Source organism: Limanda limanda, chromosome 8, assembly GCF_963576545.1.
Source record: "Limanda limanda chromosome 8, fLimLim1.1, whole genome shotgun sequence".
Taxonomy (NCBI): domain Eukaryota; kingdom Metazoa; phylum Chordata; class Actinopteri; order Pleuronectiformes; family Pleuronectidae; genus Limanda; species Limanda limanda.
In genome coordinates this window covers 16,213,387-16,238,999 of record NC_083643.1, presented here as the reverse complement: position 1 = coordinate 16,238,999, position 25,613 = coordinate 16,213,387, and the positions used below count along the sequence as shown (strand labels likewise).

The window sequence follows — 25,613 nt, the reverse complement described above, 5'->3', positions numbered from 1 at the left end:
ACCAACTTCCTTTTCTCTGTGGCCGCCATCGTGAGTGGAGCGTGTTCCCCGGCGAGCCGAAAACTTTCTATCGAAAATGGTGAGAATTATGCTCATATTGCTTTCAACGTACTTCACTATACTTATGTGTCATGCCGGTGTTTGTGCTGAGCGAAGATTGCCGCACGGTCTGTCCCTTTTTGCGCTTACATTCAGATTTAATTGATCCGTGAACGTGGAAAGCTACCGGCTAGCTAAGCTAACACGAGGAGCCATTTTGGAGGATTCGCCTCAGATTCGCAGTTCCACGTGTGGCTTCAGTGGCAGCGCGGACACAAGCAGACAGAAGTTAACACATGTTCACTGTGGCTGGTTTTATTTAAGTAAACTAACCAGTGTCTGGTGCCCGTCTCATCGTGCCATAAGCAGGCACTGCTATTAGCAATGTTAATTATGTTACGTTAAAATTAGCTTGCTATGTCACATTAGCATACTTGAGCTAAGCTAAGGAAACTTAATTCTCCGGTCATTTGTAGTAATACGTGGCATCACTGAGCCTGACTTGTAACATGTGACCATATCTGTAATCGTAAGGCGTGAAGGGGATTTAATAAAACAGCGTAATTACTTTTTAAACCCGTGTTTTGTATATAAGTTCGTTTTTACGTGCTAACTGTCTGGGGGCCTGCAGCCACAATACGTTTCCTGCCATAACTCATTCATTAAGATCAATCGTAACATATTACTGTGTTCACCTCATATTAATCAGGATTGAAATACTTATTTGATCCCACGGAGCAATCGTGTAGCTGTCTGGAGTTTAACACTAGTTTCCCTTCTGCTGCCCAGGCTTGTGCCCGACCCCTGATCTCGGTGTACTCCGAGAAGGGAGAATCTTCCGGCAAAAATGTTGTCATGCCAGCCGTGTTCAAGGCTCCAATCCGCCCTGATGTTGTGAACTTTGTTCACACCAACATGCGCAAGAACAGCCGCCAGCCCTATGCCGTCAGCGAACTGGCTGGTGAGTGTTGCACTGCATTACACTGATGTGGCATGTTGGACCAACTTGTTTCTGACAATGAATAGCTTGTTGGCGCTCTTTGTGATTTAGATGTGTAATTGTGTATTACAGGTCACCAGACCAGCGCCGAGTCCTGGGGTACAGGAAGAGCTGTGGCCCGTATCCCCCGTGTGCGAGGTGGTGGTACTCACCGATCTGGCCAGGGTGCTTTTGGAAATGTATCCTTTAAGCCACAATAGAACCTTTGCTGTTTTATCTCGCTTTGGTATCAATGAATGTGCCACTTAAAACGAAATTGTTAGACTTGCTATGATGGTGTAATTTGCGACTTACTCTGTGATCAGTGACAGATGCCTACTGTCATATGCTGGCACAGATGGCTGACGAACATTGAGTCTGAGCAAGAATTCAATACTTTTGAATTTACTTATAATGTACATTAATTACCTATTAAACTCTGGCAGTTGTCAAACCTTAACAATTGTTAAGATGTGTCGTGGAGGTCGCATGTTTGCCCCCACCAAGACTTGGCGTCGCTGGCACCGCAGGATCAACACAACCCAGAAGCGGTATGCCATCTGCTCTGCCCTGGCTGCTACTGCTCTTCCTGCACTTGTGATGTCCAAAGGTAACATCCAGTAAACTCTTTTTGTAGATTAGCCAAAGTAGTGCATAAAGAGCCATAAAAATATTGCAGGAAATATTTTTTGGGCAGATGTAAAAGCTTAACTTGCCATGATGGTGTAATTTGCGTCTGAGCCAGTGAACAGTGACGGTAGCCTGCCGTCTTTAAGCTGTCACTTGGTATTGATGTTCCTTGAGTTCTGAGCAAAGTTGGTAAAACCTGTATCGGAAAATTACAACCTGTGTATTTCTTTGGTTGATATGGATTTTTCTTTTGTCTGTTAGGACATCGCATTGAGGAAATCCCTGAGGTCCCACTGGTGGTTGAAGATAAAGTTGAGGGCTACAAGAAGACCAAGGAGGCTGTGCTCCTGCTGAAGAAGCTTAAAGCCTGGAATGATATCAAGAAGGTAATTTAACTTGGTCCATAAGTGAAAGGATTTAAGGTTTCAACTATAGTGTGATCTTCAGAATGGTGATAAGTCAGCTTTAGAATTGTTTTTGTACCAAAACCTTTTCTATAATTGGGGAAAAATATACTTGCTATACTCAAAGTTTTAGCTTTAATGATTTGTCATCATTAACATCGTATGATCAATATAGGCACTATATATTGGTCTTTTTCTCAAACAGGAAATAACATTGTACGTGTTCTGTCTTAGGTCTACTCCTCTCAGCGCATGCGTGCCGGTAAGGGTAAGATGAGGAACCGTCGAAGGATCCAACGCAAAGGGCCGTGCATCATCTACAACCAAGACGCTGGTCTCACCAAAGCCTTCAGAAATATCCCAGGTGTGATTGACTGTTGTATCTGATTATTATCAATATTCTTTGCATTAAGTTTTGCTAAAACAATGTATAATCACTTGGCTTATATTTATTTTTTGAATAATGACTTGTCACAGGAACAGTGTTTGATATTCACTGAAAGTAAATGACAATGCTGCTTCTTAGTGGTATAGCCAGTGGCACTGTACTGTCTTAAAACACAAAATATACTGCTGTATTTATGTAGTGGTCAAGGTTTGAATTAAATGACTATTCAATTTTGTGTTAACTGAACTGTCATTTCAATCTAGTTAATTGGCATCAGTAACTAAAACTTTAAATGGATGAACGTGAAATTCATCTTAAGAAACGTTTCAATATGATGCCCCGTCAACCTCTGTTAAATGATTGCCTGTGCTGTAATCTGCAGGCATCACTCTGCAGAACGTGAACAAACTGAACCTCCTGAGACTCGCCCCTGGTGGTCACGTTGGACGCTTCTGCATCTGGACTGAGAGCGCTTTCCGAAAGCTGGATGAGCTGTACGGCACCTGGCGTAAACCTGCCACCCTTAAACTCGGCTACAAGTGAGTATTGGAGTAGTGTTTTCACCCTGTGGCACAAATCAAACTGGTGTTGAACATAAAACTGGTGTTGAACATATTGCAGTGATGAGCATCCACTTCATGGCCGTGTTTTTGAATCTCTGATATTAAAGAAAATCTGAGTTCTGGTAACTTAAGACCGGTCCATTTCCTGTATATATGTTTTTTCCATACATTAACATGCTGTCAATGTCTCTTCTTTCAGCCTCCCAATGCACAAGATGACCAACACAGACTTAAGCAGGATTCTGAAGAGTGAGGAGATCCAGAAAGCGCTTTCTGCACCAAAGTAAGCACTACTCAGTTTATAAGTTTTAAATGTTTAGTGTCTGGTCAAATATGATGATTTTGTATTCCGTGTTTTTGAACCCTGATAACAAAAGACGTTCTGAGCGACTCTCTGGGTTAGTTATAAACTGTTGTTTAGTAGGTCACAGTTAAGAATTGTTTTTATTGTCATTACAGCAAGAAGATCAATCGCAGAGTTCTGAAGAAGAATCCTCTGAAGAACTTGAGGATAATGCTCAAACTGAACCCTTACGCCAAGACAGCAAGACGTAATGCCATCCTCAAGCACGACCCTTCGGTAAGAAGTGAATCAGTTCAAGATGGAAGCGAAAATCTTGGACGTCATCGATGTAACTAAAACATTGTTTCTTCCTTTAGATCAAGGCCAAGATGCTGAAACCCAAGAAGAAGCCTGCAAGGAAGGGTGCACCTAAAAAAGTCAAGGCATAAATGCATACTAAAAGACTTGAGTTCACTGATAATAAAACAAGGATTTCAAATTTGAGTCATCCAAAATTTTATTTCACAACATTTAACATAGGTTGAACAGCGTTTATAGTTAAATATTTGATAAAAAGATAGCCTTTCAGGCAGGCCTTCGTATCACCCACATTAGAGTTAATTTCACTTGACTTGTAGGTTTGTACAGTAATATAGAACATTTGATCACACAATTTAAACAATTTGAATACCCAATATAGACATACAATTTAACCATAATAAAAATACAGTCAATAGAGGACCTTGGGAAATGGTGGCGCTGATCACGTTGCAGTTGGTGTGCGTCACAGGCTGATTGAGTCCAATGGTGCTGCACAACCAGCCGGCAAAGTCCACCTCCCCTGCCTCTGACTGCTTGACAAAGGGATGCGCCTGGAGGAGTGAGTGGTAAACAGTGTGAGCTTGTTAAAGAGTAGGAAAACAAATGATTAGAATGTTAATGCACACTCACCGTCAAGTGTTTTAGGTCGGCCCTCTGCAGGGTTTTTAATCAAACAAATGATAAACCTGCAAGTGTAATGCATCTTCTCTCCACCAGATGGACCGACGTTTTAAATGTGGACAAGTCACTGGTGTTTGATAGCAGTGAAACACTATTTCTTACCATTTGTTCTATAAGTCCTGAAATTCAGACCTGAATATCCCAGGTAACTTCGGTGGAGGATGAACATTGTAAAGTAAATATATGATCATCATTGATTAAGTCAAATGTGCCACAAAACAGCAGTCCAAGGAATTTGCACAACACCAGTTAACGGGTATGTCCATGAAGGTGATCAGCATTTGTCTTACTGGTAAGTGTAAGATGAAGAACCATCGAAAGATCCAACGCAAAGGGCCGTGCATCATCTATAACAAGACGCTGGTGTCACCAAAGCTTTCAGAAATATCACAGGTATGATTGCCTGTTAAGACTGAGCATTGTCTCAATATTCTTTGCATTGACTAGCTTAAACCATATATAATCACCTAATTTATCTCCTTTTGTAATATTAACATATTACAGGAACAATCTTCTCTGATATTCACTGATGTGAGAATGATGCATGTTGTTGCTCTTTCAGCCTCCCAATGCACAAGATGACCAACACAGACCTAAGCAGGATTCTGAAGATTGAGGAGATCCAGAAAGCGCTTTCTGCACCAAAGTAAGCACTACTCAGTTTATGAGTTTTAGATGTTTAATGTCTGGTCCAATATGATGATTTTGTATTCCGTGTTTCTGAACCCTGATAACAAAAGACGTTCTGAGCGACGCTCTTGATTAGTTATATACTGTTGTTTTGTAGGTCATAGTTAAGAATTGGTTTTATTGTCATTACAGCAAGAAGATCAACCGCAGAGTTCTGAAGAAGAATCCTATGAAGAACTTGAGGATAATGCTCAAACTGAATCCTTACGCCAAGACAGCAAGTGCACCAAAGTAAGCACAACTCAGTTTAGAAGTTTAACATTTTTCATGTCTGGTCAAATATGATGATTTTGTATTCCGTGTTTCTGAACCCTGATAACAAAAGACGTTCTGAGCGACACTCTTGATGAGTTATATACTGTTGTTTTGTAGGTCATAGTTAAGAATTGTTTGTATTGTGTTTACAGAAAGAAGAATCCTCTGAAGAACTTGAGAATAATGCTCAAACTGAACCCTTACGTCAAGACAGCGAGTGCACCAAAGTAAGCACTACTCAGTTTATAATTTTTAAATGTTTAATGTCTGGTCAAATATGATGATTTTGTATTCCGTGTTTCTGAACCCTGATAACAAAAGACGTTCTGAGCGACGCTCTGGGCTCATAACAACTGATGTTTAGTTGGACATAGTTAAGAATTGTTTTTATGTATTTACAGAAAGATCAATCGCAGAGTTCTTAAGAAAATCCTCTGAAGAACTTGAGGATAATGCTCAAACTGAACCCTTACACCAAGACAGCGAGTGCACCAAAGTAAGCACTACTCTGTTTATAAGTTTTAAATGTTTAATGTCTGGTCCAATATGATGATTTTGTATTCCGTGTTTCTGAAACCTGATAACAAAAGACTTTCTGAGCGACGCTCTGGGCTCATAACAAACTGATGTTTAGTGGGTCATAGTTAAGAATATTTTTATTGTCATTACAGCAAGAGGATCAACCGCAGAGTGCTGAAGAACTTGAGAATAATGCTCAAACTGAACCCTTACGCCAAGACAGCAAGAAGAAATGCCATCCTCGAGCACGACCCTACGGTAAGAAGTGCATCACTTCAAGATGGAAGCAAAAATCTTAGATGTCACCACACTGCTGTCCTTCAAACAAAGTTAAAATTTTAGAATCTCTATTAAAGAAGGTCTGAGTTCTGGTAACTTAAGACTGGTTCATTTCCTGTTTATGTTGCCATTCATTAACATGCTTTCAATGTCCCTTCTTTCAGCCTCACAATGCACAAGATGACCAACACAGACCTAAGCAGGATTCTGAAGAGTGAGGAGATCCAGAAAGCGCTTTCTGCACCAAAGTAAGCACTACTCAGTTTAGAAGTTGAACATTTTTCCTGTCTGGTCAAATATGATGATTTTTGTATTCCGTGTTTCTGAACCCTGATAACAAAAGACGTTCTGAGCGACGCTCTTGATTAGTTATATACTGTTATTTTGTAGGTCATAGTTAAGAATTGTTTTTATTATTACAGTAAGAAGATCAACAGCAGAGTGCTGAAGAAGAATCCTCTGAAGAACTTGAGGTTAATGCTCAAACTGAATCCTTACGCCAAGACAGCGAGTGCACCAAAGTAAGCACTACTCAGTTTATAAGTTTTAAATGTTTGATGTCTGGTCAAATATGATGATTTTGTATTCCGTGTTTCTGAACCCTGATAACAAAAGACGTTCTGAGCGATGCTCTGGGCTCATAACAAACTGATGTTTAGTTGGTCATAGTTAAGAATTGTTTTTATTGTATTTACAGCAAGAAGATCAATAGCAGTGTTCTGAAGAACTTGAGGATAATGCTAAACTGAACCCTTACGCCAAGACAGCAAGAAGAAATGCCATCCTCAAGCACGACCCTACGGTAAGAAGTGCATCACTTCAAAATGGAAGCAAAAATCTTAGATGTCACCACACTGCTGTCCTTCAAACAAAGTTAAAATTAAAGAATCTCTGTGATATTAAAGAAGGTCTGAGTTCTGGTAACTTAAGACTGGTTCATTTCCTGTTAATATGTTTCCATTCATTAACATGCTGTCAATGTCCCTTTCAGCCTTGCAATGCACAAGATGACCAACACAGACCTAAGCAGGATTCTGAAGAGTGAGGAGATCCAGAAAGCGCTTTCTGCACCAAGGTAAGCACAACTCAGTTTAGAAGTTTAACATTTTTCATGTCTGGTCAAATATGATGATTTTGTATTCCGTGTTTCTGAACCCTGATAACAAAAGACGTTCTGAGCGACGCTCTGGGCTCATAACAAACTGATGTTTATTTGGTCATAGTTAAGAATTGTTTTTATTGTATTTACAGCAAGATCAATCGCAGAGTTCTGAAGAAGAATCCTCTGAAGAACTTAAGAATAATGCTCAAACTGAACCCTTACGCCAAGACAGCGAGTGCACCAAAGTAAGCACTACTCAGTTTATAAGTTTTAAGTGTTTAATGTCCGGTCAAATATGATGATTTTGTATTCCGTGTTTCTGAACCCTGATAACAAAAGACGTTCTGAGCGACGCTCTGGGCTCATGACAAACTGATGTTTATTTGGTCATAGTTAAGAATTGTTTTTATTGTATTTACAGCAAGAAGATCAATCGCAGAGTTCTGAAGAATACCTCTGAAGAACTTGAGGATAATGCTCAAACTGAGGAGATCCAGAAAGCGCTTTCTGCACCAAAGTAAGCACTACTCAGTTTAGAAGTTTAACATTTTTCATGTCTGGTCAAATATGATGATTTTGTATTCCGTGTTTCTGAACCCTGATAACAAAAGACGTTCTGAGCGACGCTCTTGATTAGTTATTTACTGTTGTTTTGTAGGTCACAGTTAAGAATTGTTTTTATTGTTATTACAGTAAGATCAACCGCAGAGTTCTGAAGAAGACTCCTCTGAGGATAATGCTCAAACTGAACCCTTACGCCAAGACAGCATGCCTTCCTCAAGCACGACCCTTCGGTAAAAAGTTCATCAGTTCAAGATGGAAGCAAAAATCTTGGATGTCATTGATGTAACTAAAACATTGTTTCTTCCTTTAGATCAAGGCCAAGATGCTGAAACCCAAGAAGAAGCCTGTAAAGAATGATAATGTGATATTAAGATGTTGTCATAATAAAACAAGGATTTCAAATTCATGAGTCATTCAAAATTTTATTTCACAACACCTAACATAAAATATTGATATCTGTTGGCGCTGAAAGGACAGAGGCAAAGAGGAATATCGAGCACAAAGGTTGAGCAGCGTTAACAGTTAAATATTTGATAAAAAGATGGCTTTTCAGGCAGGCCTGCCATACCGCCCACATTAGAGTTAATTTCACTTGGCATGTAGGTTTGTACACGTAATATAGAACTACTGATCACACAACTTAAACCAATTGAATACTTAATATAAACATACAATTTACCCATGATACAAATTCAGTCAATCGAGGACCTTGGAAAATGGCGAAGCTGATCACATTGCTGTGCCATGGGTGGGCGTCACGGGCTGATTGAGTCCGATGGTGCTGCACAACCAGCCGGCGAAGTCCACCTGCTCTGCCTCTGACTGCTTGATAAAGGGATGCACCTGGAGGAGTGAGTGGTAAACAGTGTGAGCTTGTTAAAGAGTAGGAAAACAAATGATTAGAATGTAAATGCACACTCACCGTCAAGTGTTTGAGGTCGGCCCTCTCTGCAGGGTTTTTAATCAAACTGAAATAGAGAGATGATAAAGTGTAATGCATTTTCTCACCACCAGATGGCAAGACTTTTTATATGTGGACTTTCCACTGGTGTTTGACAGCAGTGAAACACTTCTTCTTACCATTTGTTCACAAAGTCCTGAAACTCAGGGCTGAATATCCCAGGCAGCTTTGGTGGAGGCTGTAGATTGTGAAATAAGGCAATAAAAAAACTGCAGGCGAAGGAATTAGCACAACATACAGGCATGTTAATCAAGTCAAGATGTCGGGATATAGTGAGAAACACTCACCTCATTGACTATATAATCCAGCAGCTCAAATATAGCCATCGGTGGCCTGCTCTCAGGTCCGTATGCTGCGCAGGAGAAAAACTGAATGTGTTGACTGCGCTTCACTCAAGGTCATCAAATTATTTTCTTAGATTTATTGATATAAACAGTTTCATCACACTTTGAAAATTCAGTTTCCTCCAGTGTTACGTCAGACTTACAGCTGCCTGGTCTCCCAGGAGGCTGGGGCTTTGGTGAGGACTCGCCGGAGGCTGGCTCTCCTTCCATCAGGAGGCCAAAGATCTGCTCCAGCTCCCTAGCATCAGGTGGTGGGATGGGGAAGCGTCCGATGGCCATTTCCACCAGGGACAGACCCATGCTCCAGATGTCCGACTGAACAGAGTAGTGGGTGCCCTGTAAACGCTCAGGCTGCACACAAACAGGAATATTATTATTACTGCAATACATTTTTTTGAGGATAAAATATTACAAATATATTAATATTAAGGTCCAACCACAAATCCTGATTTTATTTGGATCAACAATTGTCAACACTCAAAATGATCAGTCTTCCAAACCACTCTTTCTTAATCAAGATCCATGAAATCTTACAAATAAAGAGAAATATAGAAAAACACCCTCACAATGTTTAAGAAACTAACAAATATCCTGAATCTTTGACATCATTTAATGAGTTCTCCCTTGGGTCAAGTCCAACCGTAGAGTCGTAGAGAAATAATAAATCACAGAATCAAAAAGCTGGTTAATACTTTGACACAGTAGATCAGGTCTGTGTCAAAAAATCCTTAAAAACTAATGTGGGACTGAATAGAGCAGGGAAAGATGAGTGTGTCTGTGTAAACTCACAGACATGTAAGAGCGAGTGCCCACAAAGGAGTTGGCCATGGAGTCAATGAGCTGTCCGCTCACTCCAAAGTCACACAGCTTGATCTCACCGCGGGAGTTCACCAGGATGTTGGAAGGCTTGACATCTGAAAGAGGCACATGCAGCATTTAGGAGAACACAGTGGGTAAGCGTTCAGCAGGGAGCAACAGGCAGCATCCAACACCGTGTCCTTGGACCTGAAACAGGGAATGACTATAAAGTGACACTGCACACTTTGCCTCAAGTAACTTGGAAGAAAGCAATATTCAGGACTTTTTCATTAACAGCCCACTGTAATTATTTCTCCTGCTTATACTGACCATTCAAATATCTTCCCCTAATGTGCTTTCAATGCAAGTGATGGCAAACAACCTCCAGTCTGTTCTGTGCAAAAATATATATCTGAAGCTGGTGTGAGGCATCATCAGTTTGCCTTAGATAAATATAATAGTTACAGCCTTGTTAGTACAAAATGGCCTCTTATTGTCCTCGCACTGCAGCTCCACGGGGAAGCACAACATTGATTTTGGTCGAGAAAGCGGCTGTAACTTTGGAGGAAATCCACTCGACTAACTCATCCTGCCAAAGCTTCAGATTAACTTCACTTTTAAATATATGCTTTTACACACAAGCCAGGTTTCCATCCCTTCAGTATTGTGTACAGTGTTTAAAGGTGATGTAAAAGGAGCCAAAACATATTTTATTTACAACATATTTCAGAACATTACTGACTGACCTCTGTGCATGATCTTGTGTTTCTCCCTCAGGTAGGCAAGGCCTTTAATCACCTGGAAAGACAAATATTGCATATCAGCAGAGTTAATGCATAGATTCTTTGGCAAAAGACTACATCTGCGTCATTATGTTCCCAATTTTATATCCATAACAACACAAAAATTGCTGTTATGTGACGACCAGAGTGCAACACTAGAGGAGGAGGTATTAGGAGTTGCTCACAGCGATGCTGACTTTGCCGAGGATCTGCTCTGGTATATTTCCTGCTTTCTTCAGCGACTGGTCCAAGGAGCCGCCGTCCTACAACCAAAAAGAGAGACAAACATGGATGTGGATCCTCAGCATCTAATCATTAAAAATGTTTAGATGCATTGAAGAAACAGGTACTGGCAGCCATATTAATATTAATCAAAGAGCTGTACCATGTTCTCCATGCAGATGCTGATCTCTCCATCGCTGTAGAAAGCTCCATAGAAGCCCACGATGTAGGGGGAGTTACACTCGTGCAGCACCTGCAGCTCCCTGATGATCTGGTTCCTGATGGCTGGTTTGATCTCCAGGTGGATCAGCTGGAAGGAAAACGTTTTAATATTTGAACTTAAATTGAACAGGAAAGACTGTAGCGCTTGTATTTTTGGACACACTTGTCACCGTTAGGGTTGTTTTCCTCTGTTGTTATTCAAGATGGTGGTAGGCTCTCGCACTCAAATGTACTCGGATCTCCTGCGCTGCTTCAGCTCTTGGATTTTTTTCTTTATATCTGTGCTTGAATTGTTTTGTGCACCGTGTCTTTCAAAACTCCCCAAACACAATTCAATAGGTCCTGCCCTCAAACTGAAATAACTTGTAACTCATATTCTATATTGTGCTCGTAGAACAGTGATTTCTATAAAAATCGGTGTCTGTCCGACATGCTGGGAGGAAAACAAACTCCATATATAGTTATGTAATACCACAGTACACATCTCGACTTCTTTCGGAAAGCAAAAAACGCTCCCAGGGTTCTCACTAAACCACAACCAATGACCGACCATCAGGGCCACAGCGTACCTTCCTCGCCATTATCAGACCGGAGGGTCGGTGTGAGACCTTGAAGACGACTCCTCCGTTGCCTGCACCCAGCTCACAGATCTTCTCGAAGTCATCGTCCTTCAGCTCTCCCACCTTCTGCTTCTGTGTCAGAAAGGCCTCCAGGCGTTTCCGCTGCTGCTCGTCCAACTCAAGTTCCTCGAGTTTCTTCTGCAGAGCCTCCAAGTTCGTTCTTGCAAAGAGATAAAGAGGAGACGGGCAGAGGGATGAGTCACTTGTGTTCTTTCCTAAATGAAAGGTTCTTGAGTTCATTCACGAAGTGTTTCTGCAGGTGCTCTGTGTCTGTTCCCTCAGGAGACGTGAGGTAACCCACAGTGTGTCTGTACATGTTATAGTGATTCCTCAGAGGGAGCACTGAGCTGAGTGTGTGTCAGCTACTGCTGCACATGCTGCTGGCAACAACTGAAACCACAGCTGGACGACCGAACCCTGTCGCAGGGAGTGTTTCAGCGTTCGTTCCCAGATCCCCGTGCGAGGAAGCTCACACTTCCTCTGAGCACTGACGCTGCTCTCCTGGCACTGTTGTCATGGTGATGGATTTCCTTGACTACTCAATTGTAGCGTATACTCTGCTCACCTACCACTCTTTGACCTCTCCTCCTCCTCCTCCTTTGTATCAAAACACGACGCACTGCAGCAAAGTCAGTGTTTATCATGAAGTTTGTGAGGATATAATGAGTGGATAGGTTATTTTAACTGATTAGATCGTGCATTTAAAAGGCTCAGTATGTAAGGTTCAGGTGAAAGTGGAATTGAATAAAAAATAATGATGTTTTCACTAGTGTGTTTCATCTACATTGTATGAATTGTTGTTTTCTTAACCCTAGAATGAGCCCTTTATATTTAAATACTTTATATTTACCTAGGGAGCGGGTCCTCTACAAAACCTTTTGACTTTTTATGACAACTGGAGGCTTCCACAGGTTCTCATTCATGTTTGGAAGGTGAGGGTGAGGTGAGGGGTATTCAGCTGCAACATGCAACTTCACCACTAGATGTCACTGAATTCTACACACTGAACCTTTAAGATAATCAAATATGCCTCCAAATAAGCATCATATTACAAAATAATTCATCCTGAAAATGACTAATGAATCAAACTTCAGCGTGCATGATTTGAGCACATTGTGTCTGCACATGTGCTCTTTTTCAGACAGAACACTAATCTAATGTACGGTCAGTCATCTGCAGCCACTTAATGCTAATAAGGAGTATTTGTTTCTTTTTCTTCTTTTTGTCACGACTCAGCAGAGAGCAGCCATGGCAGCAGAGCATAGTACGCTCGCCTCTCTGCGGCTCCAGCTCACAGCAAAGAGAGGGTTAAGTGGTTGTGTTGTTCATGACAACAGGCCTGTATATCCATGGAGACAAGGTGCAGAGTTTGAGTTGGCTGTGGGCGGCGTGGGCGATTTGTCGACTGAAGAGCTGGAGGTGGAGGAGGATGGAGATGCTGAGGAGAGGAGCTGGGCCTGAAACACACTTCACACTATGTGTGGGAGGGAGTGTACAGCTGCTGCACACTGCAAACCACACACACACACACATACACACACCTCCATCCTTTAGGTGTAAGAGGAAAAGAACACTGGCCCTTTCTGCCTTCATCCACACAATGAGCAGAGGCTAAATACAAGCGATGAAATATTTCTGTCTCTTCGCCATTGAGCGAAAGAAGGTGACATCACATGTGTTATAAGTTAAGGAAATAAATGAAACCAGATCAGCTGGAGAGGCTGCAGTTAAGACCTCTGCTGTACCACCACTCCACCAGACCCAACAGTATGGATCATGAAGGATTGATTTAGTATCAGAAGACAGGAGGGTGGCAGAAGGAACTTTCATTAGGGATCCAAGGAAAAAAGATGGCTGTATCATTCTTGCTTCTACCCTTCTAAAATCTAAGATGAGAAAATCAGGCAAAATGCACATAAATAGCATAGTTTTATGTTTCACAAGGAAAGCTTGATTTCATTTTAATTTCGAAGAACTTACAAGAACAGCAAACAAGTGCTAAACCCTTTGTGTCAGAACAAACTCAGCATCACAAGCTGCAGTTCCTTTATTCGTGGATTTGTATTAAGCCTCTACGGCCTATACAAAGACATTATTAACAATACTTTTTAAATAATAAACTCTGAGGGTTAGATTATTTAATTCCCTGCAGATTAGAGGCAGATATACTTTCGTATGGATGTATGTGATAGTAGGATCTTATCCAAGATATTTGTCCAGGTGTCTTTTTACCTTAAATATGTAGTTTTACCTTATTATAATAAGTAGTAGAAGTAGTAGCAACTAGCTTGAACAAGGCTCTACAGAACTTGTTGTTTTTATTTGTCCATAGATGTCCTCTTATAGTTTCACATGACATTATGTGGGCCACTCAACAGTTCTCCTGTGGCTTCCAGCCATTCCCCACTGAGGAAGCATTTGGCAGACTGGACTGGCAAATCCGCCTCGGCAGTGTGGAGTGGACTGGTTTCAGTGGGAGGCTCGTCCATCGCACTGAGCTCATCCACACACATTATGCAACCTCCTGTGTGCTGGTCCAGATAATTTCTAAGTGCCTGTTTTGGAACATGAGCTGTTTCTCTGCCCTGCATTCAATACAACTTGTAGGTTTTCTTTTAGATTAGGCTATAATATTGGTATTTTATATACCAATTGAAATTGTTGGTTTATATATACATCTATATACAGAATATCACGATACAATTGTTTTACTGTAGGAGAGCACCAACCGTGAATGAGAGCTGTTCACAAAATATTGTATTATTGATACTGGCCATGATGCTGGCAAGTCAATACTAGTGGAATGCTGTGGTCAGTGATTCAGCAGATAAACAAACCACATCTTTGCGCCCACAGACACCAGCACAGCAATGATTCATCTCCTTCCTAAAGCTGGAAATGCTTGACAAAGATCCTTGCGCTCCACAAACAAAAGCATTCTTCCACTTCAGGCTCCTTAAAGTCCAAAACGGAAATGAAGAAACACTAGACATTTTTGTGATGAAGAACTCTCAGACCCTGACACTGGACACCGTAGGAAATGGCCATGTATTGGTCCTATAGTTTCAGATACCGTTTCATCACCTCAATGCAGCCGACATTAATATCATTTAATTTACCTCTCCATTTATGTTGGACGCTGCCTTTTCTCATGAATGTTTTAAATACTGTTATTTTGTTGATGTGCTCTGTTACACCTGACATGTATTGCACTTCACTCACTTGCGACTTCCCCCTAAAAGTTAAAAGGTTTTTTGTCTCACTCTTGTCGAGAGAGGAACTTGTCGCAAGTTCCTCTGTAAGAACAGAGGACGTTGCATCTTGTTAAGTCCTTTGAGGCTCACTGGGATTTGTGAATATGTACGAATAAAATTTGACTGATTGATTTTTTATTTGGGTCTTAATAAAGCTGGAATAGTTGTCGTCTATTTGGTTTGTGGATTTAGACAATGACGATACCATCTAACATACAATAAGATCATTATAAGACAAATTATACTTTATTTCTAATACCTGACACTCCCTTGTAACTACAGCACATTTGACCTCTTTTGCTTTTTCATGTGGGCGCGTTAAAGTTTTAGTTTTAGATTTATACCATGTAAGGGAACAAGAGCGGCAGACCCGACATCTACCATCACTGGACTCTATCCTCACAGCCTAAAGTATGGAGCCACAGAAAACTGACTTTTTATGGTAAAGAGGACTGAGCCACACCAGACTGAATGACTTTACTGTCAGCAGGATGTCAGTCTGAATGCCACGGTGCATGCACACACACGCACGTTATGATACTTCATGTGTACACATAAATCTAAGTGAGTTCATGTTAATGGAAGTTTTCGCTTTAATTTCTATTTTACAGTGAAATGAAACGTTACAAGTTCGTGGCACCGTTGAGAGGTTTTCAACTCAGTGTCAGCTTGTGTCAACTCATTTTTGTCACTGAATGAAACAATTCATTTTCTTTGATTAGTTGATCATCCGTTTCTGATTTAATGTGTGAATGTGTTTGTCCAAAATAATAATTAAAATGTTTTCAAGCATTAAATAGGAAAATAAGAAAAAATTTAATATTTCCTGGCTGCAGGCCAATGAACTTGAAATATCAGTAACTGTAGAAGGTAACAAATGGAATTTATATTTATTAGATTTTGCACAGTTGAGTGCAAAAGACACAAAATGGCTTCTGATCAGATGATGAAACAATGAAGTATTCCGCCTCTACAACACATTAGAAAAGCAGCCATCACGTGGATGACATGTTATGTAATGCTCATCTCATCTGGTGCAGCTTGTTGCTGGACTGACTGAGCTCTTCTCTGGGAACTGACAACTAGAGCACCGTGTCCCAACAGTTTAATGTCTCCATTACCGTGATTTGTCAAAGGTTGGTGGGAACAGGCCAGTACACAAAACTTCTACAACACACAGAAGCATCCCTCTACATGCTGCCTCCCTGCTGAGGTCAATGTCTCATTAATCCCTGTCCACTCACAGTGTGCAGTTTGAGCGACGGAGCGTCCCACACGGCCATGACACTATGAAGAGACAACCTGAGGACCATGATGGAGCATTAATGTTGTAACAAGGTGCATTTATGAGAGTTTGGTTTCGAGAAGCTGTAAGATCGAGTGCAGTCATAATGAGTTCAGCAGCCAAATATCTTTAGTGCATGAAATGAATAATTGATCGATAGAAAATCTGATAATAAATGAACCGTTTGCAGTCATTTGACATAAGACAAAATGCCAACAACTTACTGGTTTCATCTGTTTGTATATGATGATTTGCTGGTTTTCGCTGCTTCACATCATACAAAAACAACTTTAGCTAAAAGTGCTGGAAATAAGGATTTATTTATAGATTAGTTGATTGACAGACAATCAAACACAAACAATTTTTATAATATCTTTGTTTTGGACAATTTGTCTAATATACAATACTGTCTGAAGATGTTGTCTTGTGGTCATATAGGTAGAGGTGATTACTAGATGTGAAATAAAAACAGTGACTAATAAATCCACAATCATACAATTGTTCCTTCTCTAGTTTACTGCAGTTTATTTGAATATATTCACCCTTGGCTCTGACATCCAATGATAATTGGATAATCAATTATTCAATAGATGAAAATAATCAGTTGCAGCCCTAGTGCAAACCTTGGTATACACACTCACACACACACACACACACACACACACGCACGAGAAACAGAAGTTCACACACACACAAACACACACACACACACACACACTGTTCAGTCTGTATGTTGCTGCCAGCTGTCTTTGGCCTTTACAGCACATACAGCATCAATCTGATATCGATCATATATCGATGATCGACCAGTGTGTGGGCGGAAGATGTTCGCTGTCACTCACTCCGTGGCTCCGGTGCCGTTGATAGTGTTTCCATCCGGGATCGGGTTGAGTTGGATCGGCTCCGGCTTCCTTCTTTTCTGCATGTTCCACACAGAAGACACACGAACACACTACAGCAGCAGAGTGGACGAATGAGCCGAGGAGCACCAACACACAAACACACACACACAGACACACACAAACACACACGCACGCACACGCACACGTACCCACACGCACGCACACAGGGAGGTCAGGGCTGTGAGGGAGGAAGTGAGCAGCTCTGAGGATACACACACCTTCTTCTTATTAATGGGCGGATGGTGGTTGTGAATGAGGAGACGTCACAATATCACACTCCTTCCCTCTGCTGGTCATGGGTGGCATTACAAGGTAGAAACCACAACAACAGAGCACAGGAGGGAGCAGGGATGGAGGGACCAGTTCGACCAGAACGATTTTGTATTCAACAGATTATTATATTGTTCATGTTCATTTCCTGGAGACGTTTCCTTCCTGCATGTTTCCCGATTCAGATAACTTTACTGATTCAACGGGAGGACAATTCCCCGTTCATGATCACACAAACAACATCCAATCTGAGCACAGGTCAACAAACAAACAGAGGTCAGTGGAGGACATCAGGATTAAGATTGAGGTCGTAATATTGAAGACAACAATTAGACAACAAATAAACATTTATAATTCATGACAAAAAGCACAAATAAAATATGTAATTGAAAATGTGTAATGTCTGAGTTTAGCCACTAAATATGCAGCCTGATGTCCCATCGCTTTTTGGAATTAAAATACTAATTTAAGCTAATTTACAAAACCATATCACTTCTTCCTACATATGCAAAACATGTGAAACAAAAACATATACAAAATATATATTTTATAATATATTATATATATATATATATATTGTTATATTATTCAGAAATTCAACAAAAGATCTAAAATTAAATTTACTTAATTTAATTTAAATAATTTTAAACATAAATTAAATTATCAATTGAACTATATTCAACTAGATATATTAGATTGAATTAACTAAAGGAAAAAGACCACTATAGCGATGTGAAAATACTCTTATACACATAAAGGTCATGCGTTCATCATTAGAGTTTCGCAAGTTCTGGTGCTCCTAACCAGACAGTAATTGATATCAAACTTACTAACAGCCTTTATAAATACATTTTCCTTTGCCTTAAGTTATCATTGTCCTGTTGCACGTGTCAGAGGCAGTACAATCTATCTTAATCTTAAACAGCACCTTTTTTAGAATTATCAGAATTTATAAAAAATAATTTGTTTATTTCCTGATAAAAAGGTTTTTATCGCTGACAAAACCTGGAGTAAATTCAAAACTACCACTTATGACTGGTGGACCTTTAGGCAACAAAGAAACATCTGCATTGGTGTGATTGGGAAATCTAAATATAATTATCATCAATCAACTGACAGCTCCATGACAATCCCATTACTGACAAGATCATCTGTGGTTGAAGCTTTTAATCACTTGTAATGGCCTTCGTATGATGTGTCTGCAGATTCAACTGTAGTCAGTTACCACATCTGTCCAGAAGAGGGAGTCCTCACTACATGAGCTTCCCCTGTATTCAAATTTTTTGTTTTGTGAGTAGTGAAGTTTACAACAGCTCAGTTGACATTTATAACACACTCCAGATAATCTTGACAGTTATCGTCTTCATCTAATTTCATTTTAATCTGTCCATATTCATCTCATTTCTTGAATCCGACTCTTTTACAGGGAGGAATCCAGCTTTGTGGAAAGGTTCACCTGCACAAAGGTGATCTTCCAATACACAAACTCCCTTCTTATGAAAAGTCCTAGACTATACAGCCGACAGTATATCTCTATACTGTGTTGAATATATATTAATAATGAATGCCCTGTAAAATTTGAGTAAACTACATACTTATTGCGAGAGCCCCAAAAAAAGAATAAAGCTGAATTATAATACGCTTTATTCCAGATTTATTGTCCAACCATTATGTTCTCATAAATATTTATGTTCATCGCCATCCTAAAATGTATTATTCAAATGTAACGGTGTTTCAGGTAGTTCACATTCTTCCTGGACGTCAGCAAATGATATATTCAAATCAAAATGTAAAAAAGAAATGTCTGGAAACATTAAAAAAAGCATGAGAAATAAAAATGTTAGTTTGTTTCATGCTGACGGTTTTCTGTTGGAGTAAATACTTCCATTGCTGATTTGAATTCTAAAAGAGGCCAAATCTTAAGAACGTTCATTTAAAGCTATTCCACAATTTCATCCACTGCTCAACATGAATCCAAACCTCCAGCGTTTTCCTTTCTTACTCAGTTACTAAGAAAATCAGATTTTGAAGACATCCCTGTAAAATGATCATCGCCTCTCTTTTATTTATTTCAGTCCAGATTCACCAGGGCTTCAACATCTGATTTAATTCACAACAATATCCTCCCCTCTCTATATGTCCCCTTACATATTTGGTATCTATCATTATTGTTGACGCTTGCTGTGGTTGTTCAGAGGATTAAAATAAGCTTTTGATGATTCTTTTCATATTGTGCGAGAGTTCTGAACTCAAGAGTTCTGTAATCTGACGTCCTGCATCTTTTCTTTCCCCACCAATGTCCTGCTCAGCATTTTAAATGTCTTTAGACTGTAGAGACTGTAGCAATCAAATGAATGAATATCAAGATAAAGAAATAGTCCATCAAAATGTCTGATGTAGTCATTTTTTTAAGGTTCATACAGTATCTGGTTGTTTGACCTCCGTGGAAGCATAAACATAGCTATGAGACAGGAGCCCATCACCCTCTCTAATGAATGATGTGTCAGCTGTCAGCCAAGTAGCACAATGTAGATTAGATATAAAGTGGAACTTAAAACTGGCTGCCATTTTTCTGCTCTGAAGTCTCCACACATTGTCCTGACAGACACAAGGCCACTGAGCCGTGCCCAGTTTACCAAAAGCATCCTGCTGCCAAAATCATCTTTTTCTTCATAAACCAGGACTGACAGAGAGGAAAGATTGGTCGTGTCCTATCTGGGGCCCATGGACAGGAACCGTGTGAATTCTAAGTTGCTTTTGACAAATTGGCTTGTGGCCGCTCAAGCATATCAGACCTGACTACAATCCTGGTCTCCCACACGGACCATAAAACATCTACACCGCTGGTTTCTCTCCCTGGGGGTCTCGACTGCCACAGCTTGTTGCAAGATGATTATTAAAGGGCAAGAAAATAAGAGAAAAACTAAAAAATAGCAGCTCACAACTTATGAGCCTGTGATGAAGGGCTGCAAGTACAGTGGATATTGGTTTGCGTTTGGGATTTAAAAGCAGGGAATGCTGTGAGAGGAGTACAATACACTTTATATATTATTTGCTCTATATTTCAATACATTGCACCTGTGGGTAGTGTTGTAGTAATGTAACAGACATTATTACATTTGATGAAATGATGATACTGAATATTTTCTAACTCTTTTCTATTGGTTTTGTCCATGGACTTCACACTTCTGCACACTGACAGCTGTTATTTTTAGCTGTGTTATGTTCAGGGTCTGTTCGTTTGTCCCAACTTTGTGAACACGATATCTCAAGACTGCCTTGAGAGAATTTCTTTGAATTTGGTCCAAGAGTTCAGTTGGACTAACAGATGAAGTGATTACAATTCGTTGAGTCAAAAGTCAAAGGTCAAGGTCACTGTGACCTCACAAAATCTGTTTCTGATCTTACCCTAACCCTGATGTCGGCCTTGTAGGTGGCATTCGGCTACTATGCCGCCCCCTGCTGGAACAATCACTTAATAGAATATAAAATCAGCTTCAACCATAACTGGCTCTAATAAGAAACTAAAAAACACTCACTTTATCTTGCACTTGAGTTGACATGCCCTGTTTTTGTACTTGAAAACTGTTTGCATGCAGTAATTTTAATTTATATTTGATCCCTTTTATTGTTTTTGATGCTTCTGTGTATGTTAACTCACCATACAAATGTATTTCCCTGTTTGTCCCCGTTTTGCTGTTAGTCCCCTCATTTCAAGCTTGCATGAATGTGTGTGTGTGGTCCAGGTATTTCTCGTGTTGTGGGGACCTTAATCTGCTTACACATTAGGTGGACTTGTGTTCCATATGGAGACAAACATGAGGTCCCCGTAAGGTAAATCATTACATTTTCAGGTTAGGGTTCGGCAAGAAAAAACTAAAAATGAAATCAATGTAAGTCAGTGTAAAGCCCTGTGTCTGTATGTGTCTGTTTGCTCTTTATAACTGTGTCACATCTATTCATCAACCAATCACCTATTGTCAGTATATGAGCAGCCAGTTTTTAAAAGCTCTTATTTGAAAGGGATCAACAGAAAACAAAATGACACCAAGGAGAGAAAAAAATATGCTTCAGGAGTGCAATTGTTTTTTTGTTTTATTTTTTTTACAAAGAAATTGAATATACTGTTATGTATTTTGTTAAACACCATAACAAAATACAGCAGCCATTAGTGATGAGAAGGTGGATCTGTGATAAAGATAAAACTGAGCTAAAGGCAACAGTTTCTTGTGTTTGGGCACATGTGGTTGATCAGGAGCACACAGAGGACGTCATGCACTAAATGTGACTGTTGAGGCAGAAAAGGTTCCTATGATTGACCGAGACATCAACACACACACACACACACACACACACACACACACACACACACACACACACACAAGTGATATACGCCGTCTGGAATACTGCAGCTTTGATTAAGGGTTTAAAATAGATCGACTAGCTGCACAAGTTTATGACAAACACACACTGACAGCATCCCCCTGGGATTACCTGTTTGCAATACTTAAAAGTAACTGAGTACATTCACTGTATTTCAAAGGAGAGTTGAGTATCTTGTACCTGAATTAAATATTTCAAAATCCATGCCACGTTTGAGTTCTATTCCACAATTCACGGGCATGATACAGCTTTTTTTACTTCAGTTACTCATGTAGTTATAACTAACTTCTCATTTAGATTGTATATATTCAAAACCCGATCAGACTGTTTAAGATTCAACCACACAAATATACTTTAACACAGAACTCAAATGATGAGTGTATTACTTGGTGAATTGATGAAAAATGAATATGCAGTTCTTATGATAACTCTTTCATAATTTATGTAATTTTACATAAAAAATGTAAAATATTTCCAGCTTCTCATTTGTGAGGTCTTGTTGCTTTTTCTCATCTTAAATTGAAGTAGAGTGGATACGTTGTGGTTTTGGACCATAGTGTTGGACAAGAGAAGCTTTTCGAATGTGTCATTTTGAGCAGGGTTGGAACACACCTTAAATATTTTTACTGGGTTATAACCATTCTTCTTAGCACAGCACGTTTGCATAGAGACCAAATGATCAAATTTTTATGGCCAAAATGGCCTCTAAATAAAAAAAAAGCAGGGTTCCTGTTGCGTTTTGCCAATTGCACCTGTAGACTTTTTTGTTTGTCTGGTCGTGATACACAAGTGTATCAATTTTTGTGAAGATCGGTCAATGTGAATACCGTTGTATATTTGACAGTACAATTGTACATTGATCTACATAAATGTTTGTCTTCATTCAAGCAGTTAATAAATATTGATTCACCGTAGTTGGTAAATGAATCCAGAATAAAATGCCCATTAACTTAAAAAAAGTAACTATACTGCAAACAACTGGCCTATTTAAAATGATCAAACTCCTTAATGACAAAAGCTACAGCAGTGGTTTGTAATCTCACAAACATATTTCTTTGTTGTGGATAAATATCACTGTCAAATACATAGAAAATACTTTTAATAATAAGATGTATAAATTCAGGAATGGCCAGAATGTTGGTTCCCCTGAACATGAGTCCTTTATGGGGCCAGCATGGCTCCAGAATCCATCAGTAGACAGGATGGTCTTTGCACGCCTCAGTATCCTAGTTTATGTGAATCCCACCAGGCGTCGTCACAGCCTGGGTTTCAGGTTATCTGCTATACTAAACAACAGCAGAGGGCAACACAGGACAGCTGGGATCTTCCTGATCACAATCAAACTCATTAATGCAAAACCAACCTTTGTTATCAGAATCATCTACTCTCAATTTAAAAATAATAACTTTACCATAAAGACGTATTGCTTTTATCTTTAAATCAACATGCAGGTAGATTATTGTTTTGTATATTACAATAATAAAATCAGTTTAACAAAGATAACTGCAGTGCAAATAATTACAACTCCAGAACAACAGAATTAATGTTTATTTTCTGGTTTCACGAGCCAGGAATAACACGACTGAATCTATGTGAGTAAAATATCAAACACCTCTGTGCTCATCCAATCAGAGTTGATACTACAGCTGAATACACGCAGGTACCATCCAGAGCAAGAAGCAGCAACAAGAAGGAATCCATTAGAGAGCTGCTATTGAAACTCAGAGCTAAAGTCGGACGTTTAATAACAAAGACAAAGAAATCCATTTGTAAAGACTTTTGTTTTAAATTAGGACCTGACACTCTGATAAACAAGGAATTTAGTCCACAGACTTGAAGTATTTCAACAGCATCACCATCCTTCTCCTCAATGATTAAAATAATAAAGAAAATGGAAATATACCAGTAACATTTTTTCGCTCATACTAGAAGGGTGCTCAGTAGTGTTCATTGCTCCACCAAGGCCCATCAGTCCCCTCATAAAACCACGTTTAAATTGACTAGATATTTGGATCTTCACCAGATTTCAAACAGACACAATTTTCTATCTGTTATTTAGCAGGATAAAAGATAATCTACTGGACTGACAAAACTTAGTTAAAGGATGTGAGATAGGTCAGGGAAGAACACATTCAATCTAGGTGCAGATGCGGAGTATCCAGAAATGTTTTTTTTTTATCTCTTAGAGAATAATTCATAGATCTTGATATAAAAAAACATCAGGCATATTATGGGTGTGTGAAATCTGGTGATGATCCAAATAAATATCCAGATCTTGTGAATTTAAATGTGGTTTCATAAGGGACTGTTGGACCTTGGTGCTCTCTGAGTGCCCTTGTAGTTTCATGTGCTGTCTTTCTTTTCTTGTGTCTTCATCCACAGACTATTTTCTTTGTACGCCCACTGGGAGTTTGGACCATTATGCAAGGTGCAATGCTTTGACCATTAATACCTCTGTGCTTCACGTGTATAAACAAGGCTTTACACTCCATGGCCCCGACCACAGTATGATATAAAATAATGAAGCAGAAGATAAAAGACAGACTGGTAGATAGGTGCTGGAGAAAATGGGTCATGTTGTTCCATATGAGTTGACTTAAAAGGGCCATGGTGCTGAGGAATGTAAATGATAGACACCTGAACGTATGACTGATTGAATCAACCATGTCATGAATCAGCAGCTCTCATTCTTTTCCTGATCTGTCAAATAAAGCAAGTCCCTTCAGAGAACAACCATGCTGAGGTCTCCTCTCAATGTGGCTAAAGATTTTGTACGTCGCCAGACTCCCAGCACACTCTCAGTCAGGCTGCGGCATGTTCGACTTCATTTCAATCTAAATGGCAACTCTCGGTCAATCCTGAGTCACGTGTGAGCTTTTAATTTGTGGGAAATATCGTTGGAATGATTCAAACCCCCCCTAATAAAAACTGTCACATGAGTGTCCAACTTTTCAACCTCAAAAAGTTTAAATGGCTGTCTCTCCCTCATAGTTCTTACTAAGGTGATGTAAAACTACTTGGCACTTCCAATATTTAATTTAAAAATGAATATGCTCAATCTCAGAGCCTGACTGTATTTTTTTCAAATCAATGCTTGTAAGGTACAGATATGGCCAATGCAGTTTAAGATCAGTATATTTCTTACTATATAAAAAAAAACTTAGTCAGTATTTATAGTTACTCAGGCAACCAGTCTAAAGGACATCCGAGAGCTGAATGAAATGTACTTTCGTCTTACTTTGCACTTATTTTGTAATTGGTCTTGAATTAAGTGAATCTTGAATTTTGAGTAGTATAAAGAATCCAATAAACAGTAGTTCATCAATCCCAAGGTTATTTGAGTGGAGAGAGTTGGGACAAACACACACACACACAGACACACACACACACACACACACACACACACACACACACACACACACACACACGCGTAGACACACGACCTGTTTTGGTCCATCATTCAGTTCTTTCAATCTGAGGCAAAATGTAAATCTTACAAATGGCTCACAAATGTATATATAGTTCTGTTTTTAATGAAATGCTCTGAACTCTTCTAAAACAGGTGGGTGCCGTGGACTAATGTGCATCTGGTTCTCTATAGCTTGTTTGCACTGTAGCAGGACTATAGCAGTGTGTCGGGTGGACTCTACAGTGCCCATGTTCATTGTTAAAAGGAATATGTCAAACAAAGCCAAATAGTTGCTTGCTGATGTGTTTTTAATATTGTAAAGGAGGAGAGATGAATTAAGATAAATATGACAAAGATACTTGTTAGTGGTGTCAATTTGTCATTTTAACCCTTTTGCTGAACAAAAACAACACGTAGCACCAGACTTATCGCTGAAATCTATTATTTTTCAGGTACCAATCATT

At 39.6% G+C, this 25,613-nt stretch overlaps 3 protein-coding genes and 3 non-coding genes across 9 annotated transcripts; 5 read left to right on the top strand and 1 right to left on the bottom strand.

Moving 5' to 3' along the window:
* Position 1: 1 nt before the first annotated feature.
* On the top strand, positions 2-5,686 carry LOC133008716 (large ribosomal subunit protein uL4). 3 transcript variants are annotated; one of them, XM_061075986.1, is made up of 11 exons: positions 2-79; positions 829-1,000; positions 1,112-1,218; positions 1,490-1,628; positions 1,910-2,034; positions 2,287-2,416; positions 2,823-2,979; positions 4,851-4,934; positions 5,111-5,209; positions 5,386-5,460; positions 5,635-5,686. In XM_061075986.1, the coding sequence occupies exons 1-11, from the start codon at positions 77-79 to the stop codon at positions 5,669-5,671; spliced, it is 1,128 nt and encodes a 375-aa protein (XP_060931969.1). In that variant the 5' UTR covers positions 2-76; the 3' UTR covers positions 5,672-5,686. The 3 variants fall into 3 exon arrangements, with proteins under 3 accessions (XP_060931969.1, XP_060931972.1, XP_060931971.1); XM_061075989.1 differs by lacking the exon at positions 5,111-5,209; XM_061075988.1 differs by lacking the exons at positions 4,851-4,934; positions 5,111-5,209; positions 5,386-5,460; positions 5,635-5,686 and adding exons at positions 3,203-3,286; positions 3,463-3,583; positions 3,664-3,790.
* Positions 1,306-1,403, top strand: LOC133009924 (small nucleolar RNA SNORD16). Its single transcript, XR_009680622.1, has one exon. It is a non-coding gene; the product is annotated as a small nucleolar RNA SNORD16 (small nucleolar RNA).
* Positions 1,732-1,831, top strand: LOC133009925 (small nucleolar RNA SNORD16). Its single transcript, XR_009680623.1, has one exon. It is a non-coding gene; the product is annotated as a small nucleolar RNA SNORD16 (small nucleolar RNA).
* Positions 3,056-3,123, top strand: LOC133009923 (small nucleolar RNA SNORD18). Its single transcript, XR_009680621.1, has one exon. It is a non-coding gene; the product is annotated as a small nucleolar RNA SNORD18 (small nucleolar RNA).
* Positions 5,687-5,939: 253 nt separating the features above from the next.
* Positions 5,940-8,103, top strand: LOC133008717 (large ribosomal subunit protein uL4-like). Of its 2 annotated transcripts, XM_061075990.1 has the most exons (9): positions 5,940-6,010; positions 6,196-6,279; positions 6,454-6,552; positions 6,729-6,833; positions 7,023-7,106; positions 7,283-7,378; positions 7,555-7,650; positions 7,827-7,927; positions 8,008-8,103. In XM_061075990.1, exons 4-9 carry the CDS (start codon positions 6,808-6,810, stop codon positions 8,052-8,054), a joined length of 450 nt encoding a protein of 149 aa, XP_060931973.1. In that variant the 5' UTR covers positions 5,940-6,010; positions 6,196-6,279; positions 6,454-6,552; positions 6,729-6,807; the 3' UTR covers positions 8,055-8,103. The 2 variants fall into 2 exon arrangements, with proteins under 2 accessions (XP_060931973.1, XP_060931974.1); XM_061075991.1 differs by lacking the exon at positions 7,283-7,378.
* Positions 8,104-8,211: 108 nt separating this feature from the next.
* map2k1 (mitogen-activated protein kinase kinase 1) lies at positions 8,212-17,110 on the bottom strand. The gene is made up of 11 exons (XM_061076850.1): positions 17,028-17,110; positions 11,596-11,806; positions 10,968-11,114; positions 10,768-10,845; positions 10,547-10,598; positions 9,792-9,916; positions 9,146-9,353; positions 8,946-9,010; positions 8,778-8,836; positions 8,620-8,665; positions 8,212-8,540 (listed from the first exon to the last, which is right to left on the bottom strand). The coding sequence occupies exons 1-11, from the start codon at positions 17,108-17,110 to the stop codon at positions 8,427-8,429; spliced, it is 1,188 nt and encodes a 395-aa protein (XP_060932833.1). The 3' UTR covers positions 8,212-8,426.
* Between the last annotated feature and the right edge of the window lie 8,503 nt (positions 17,111-25,613).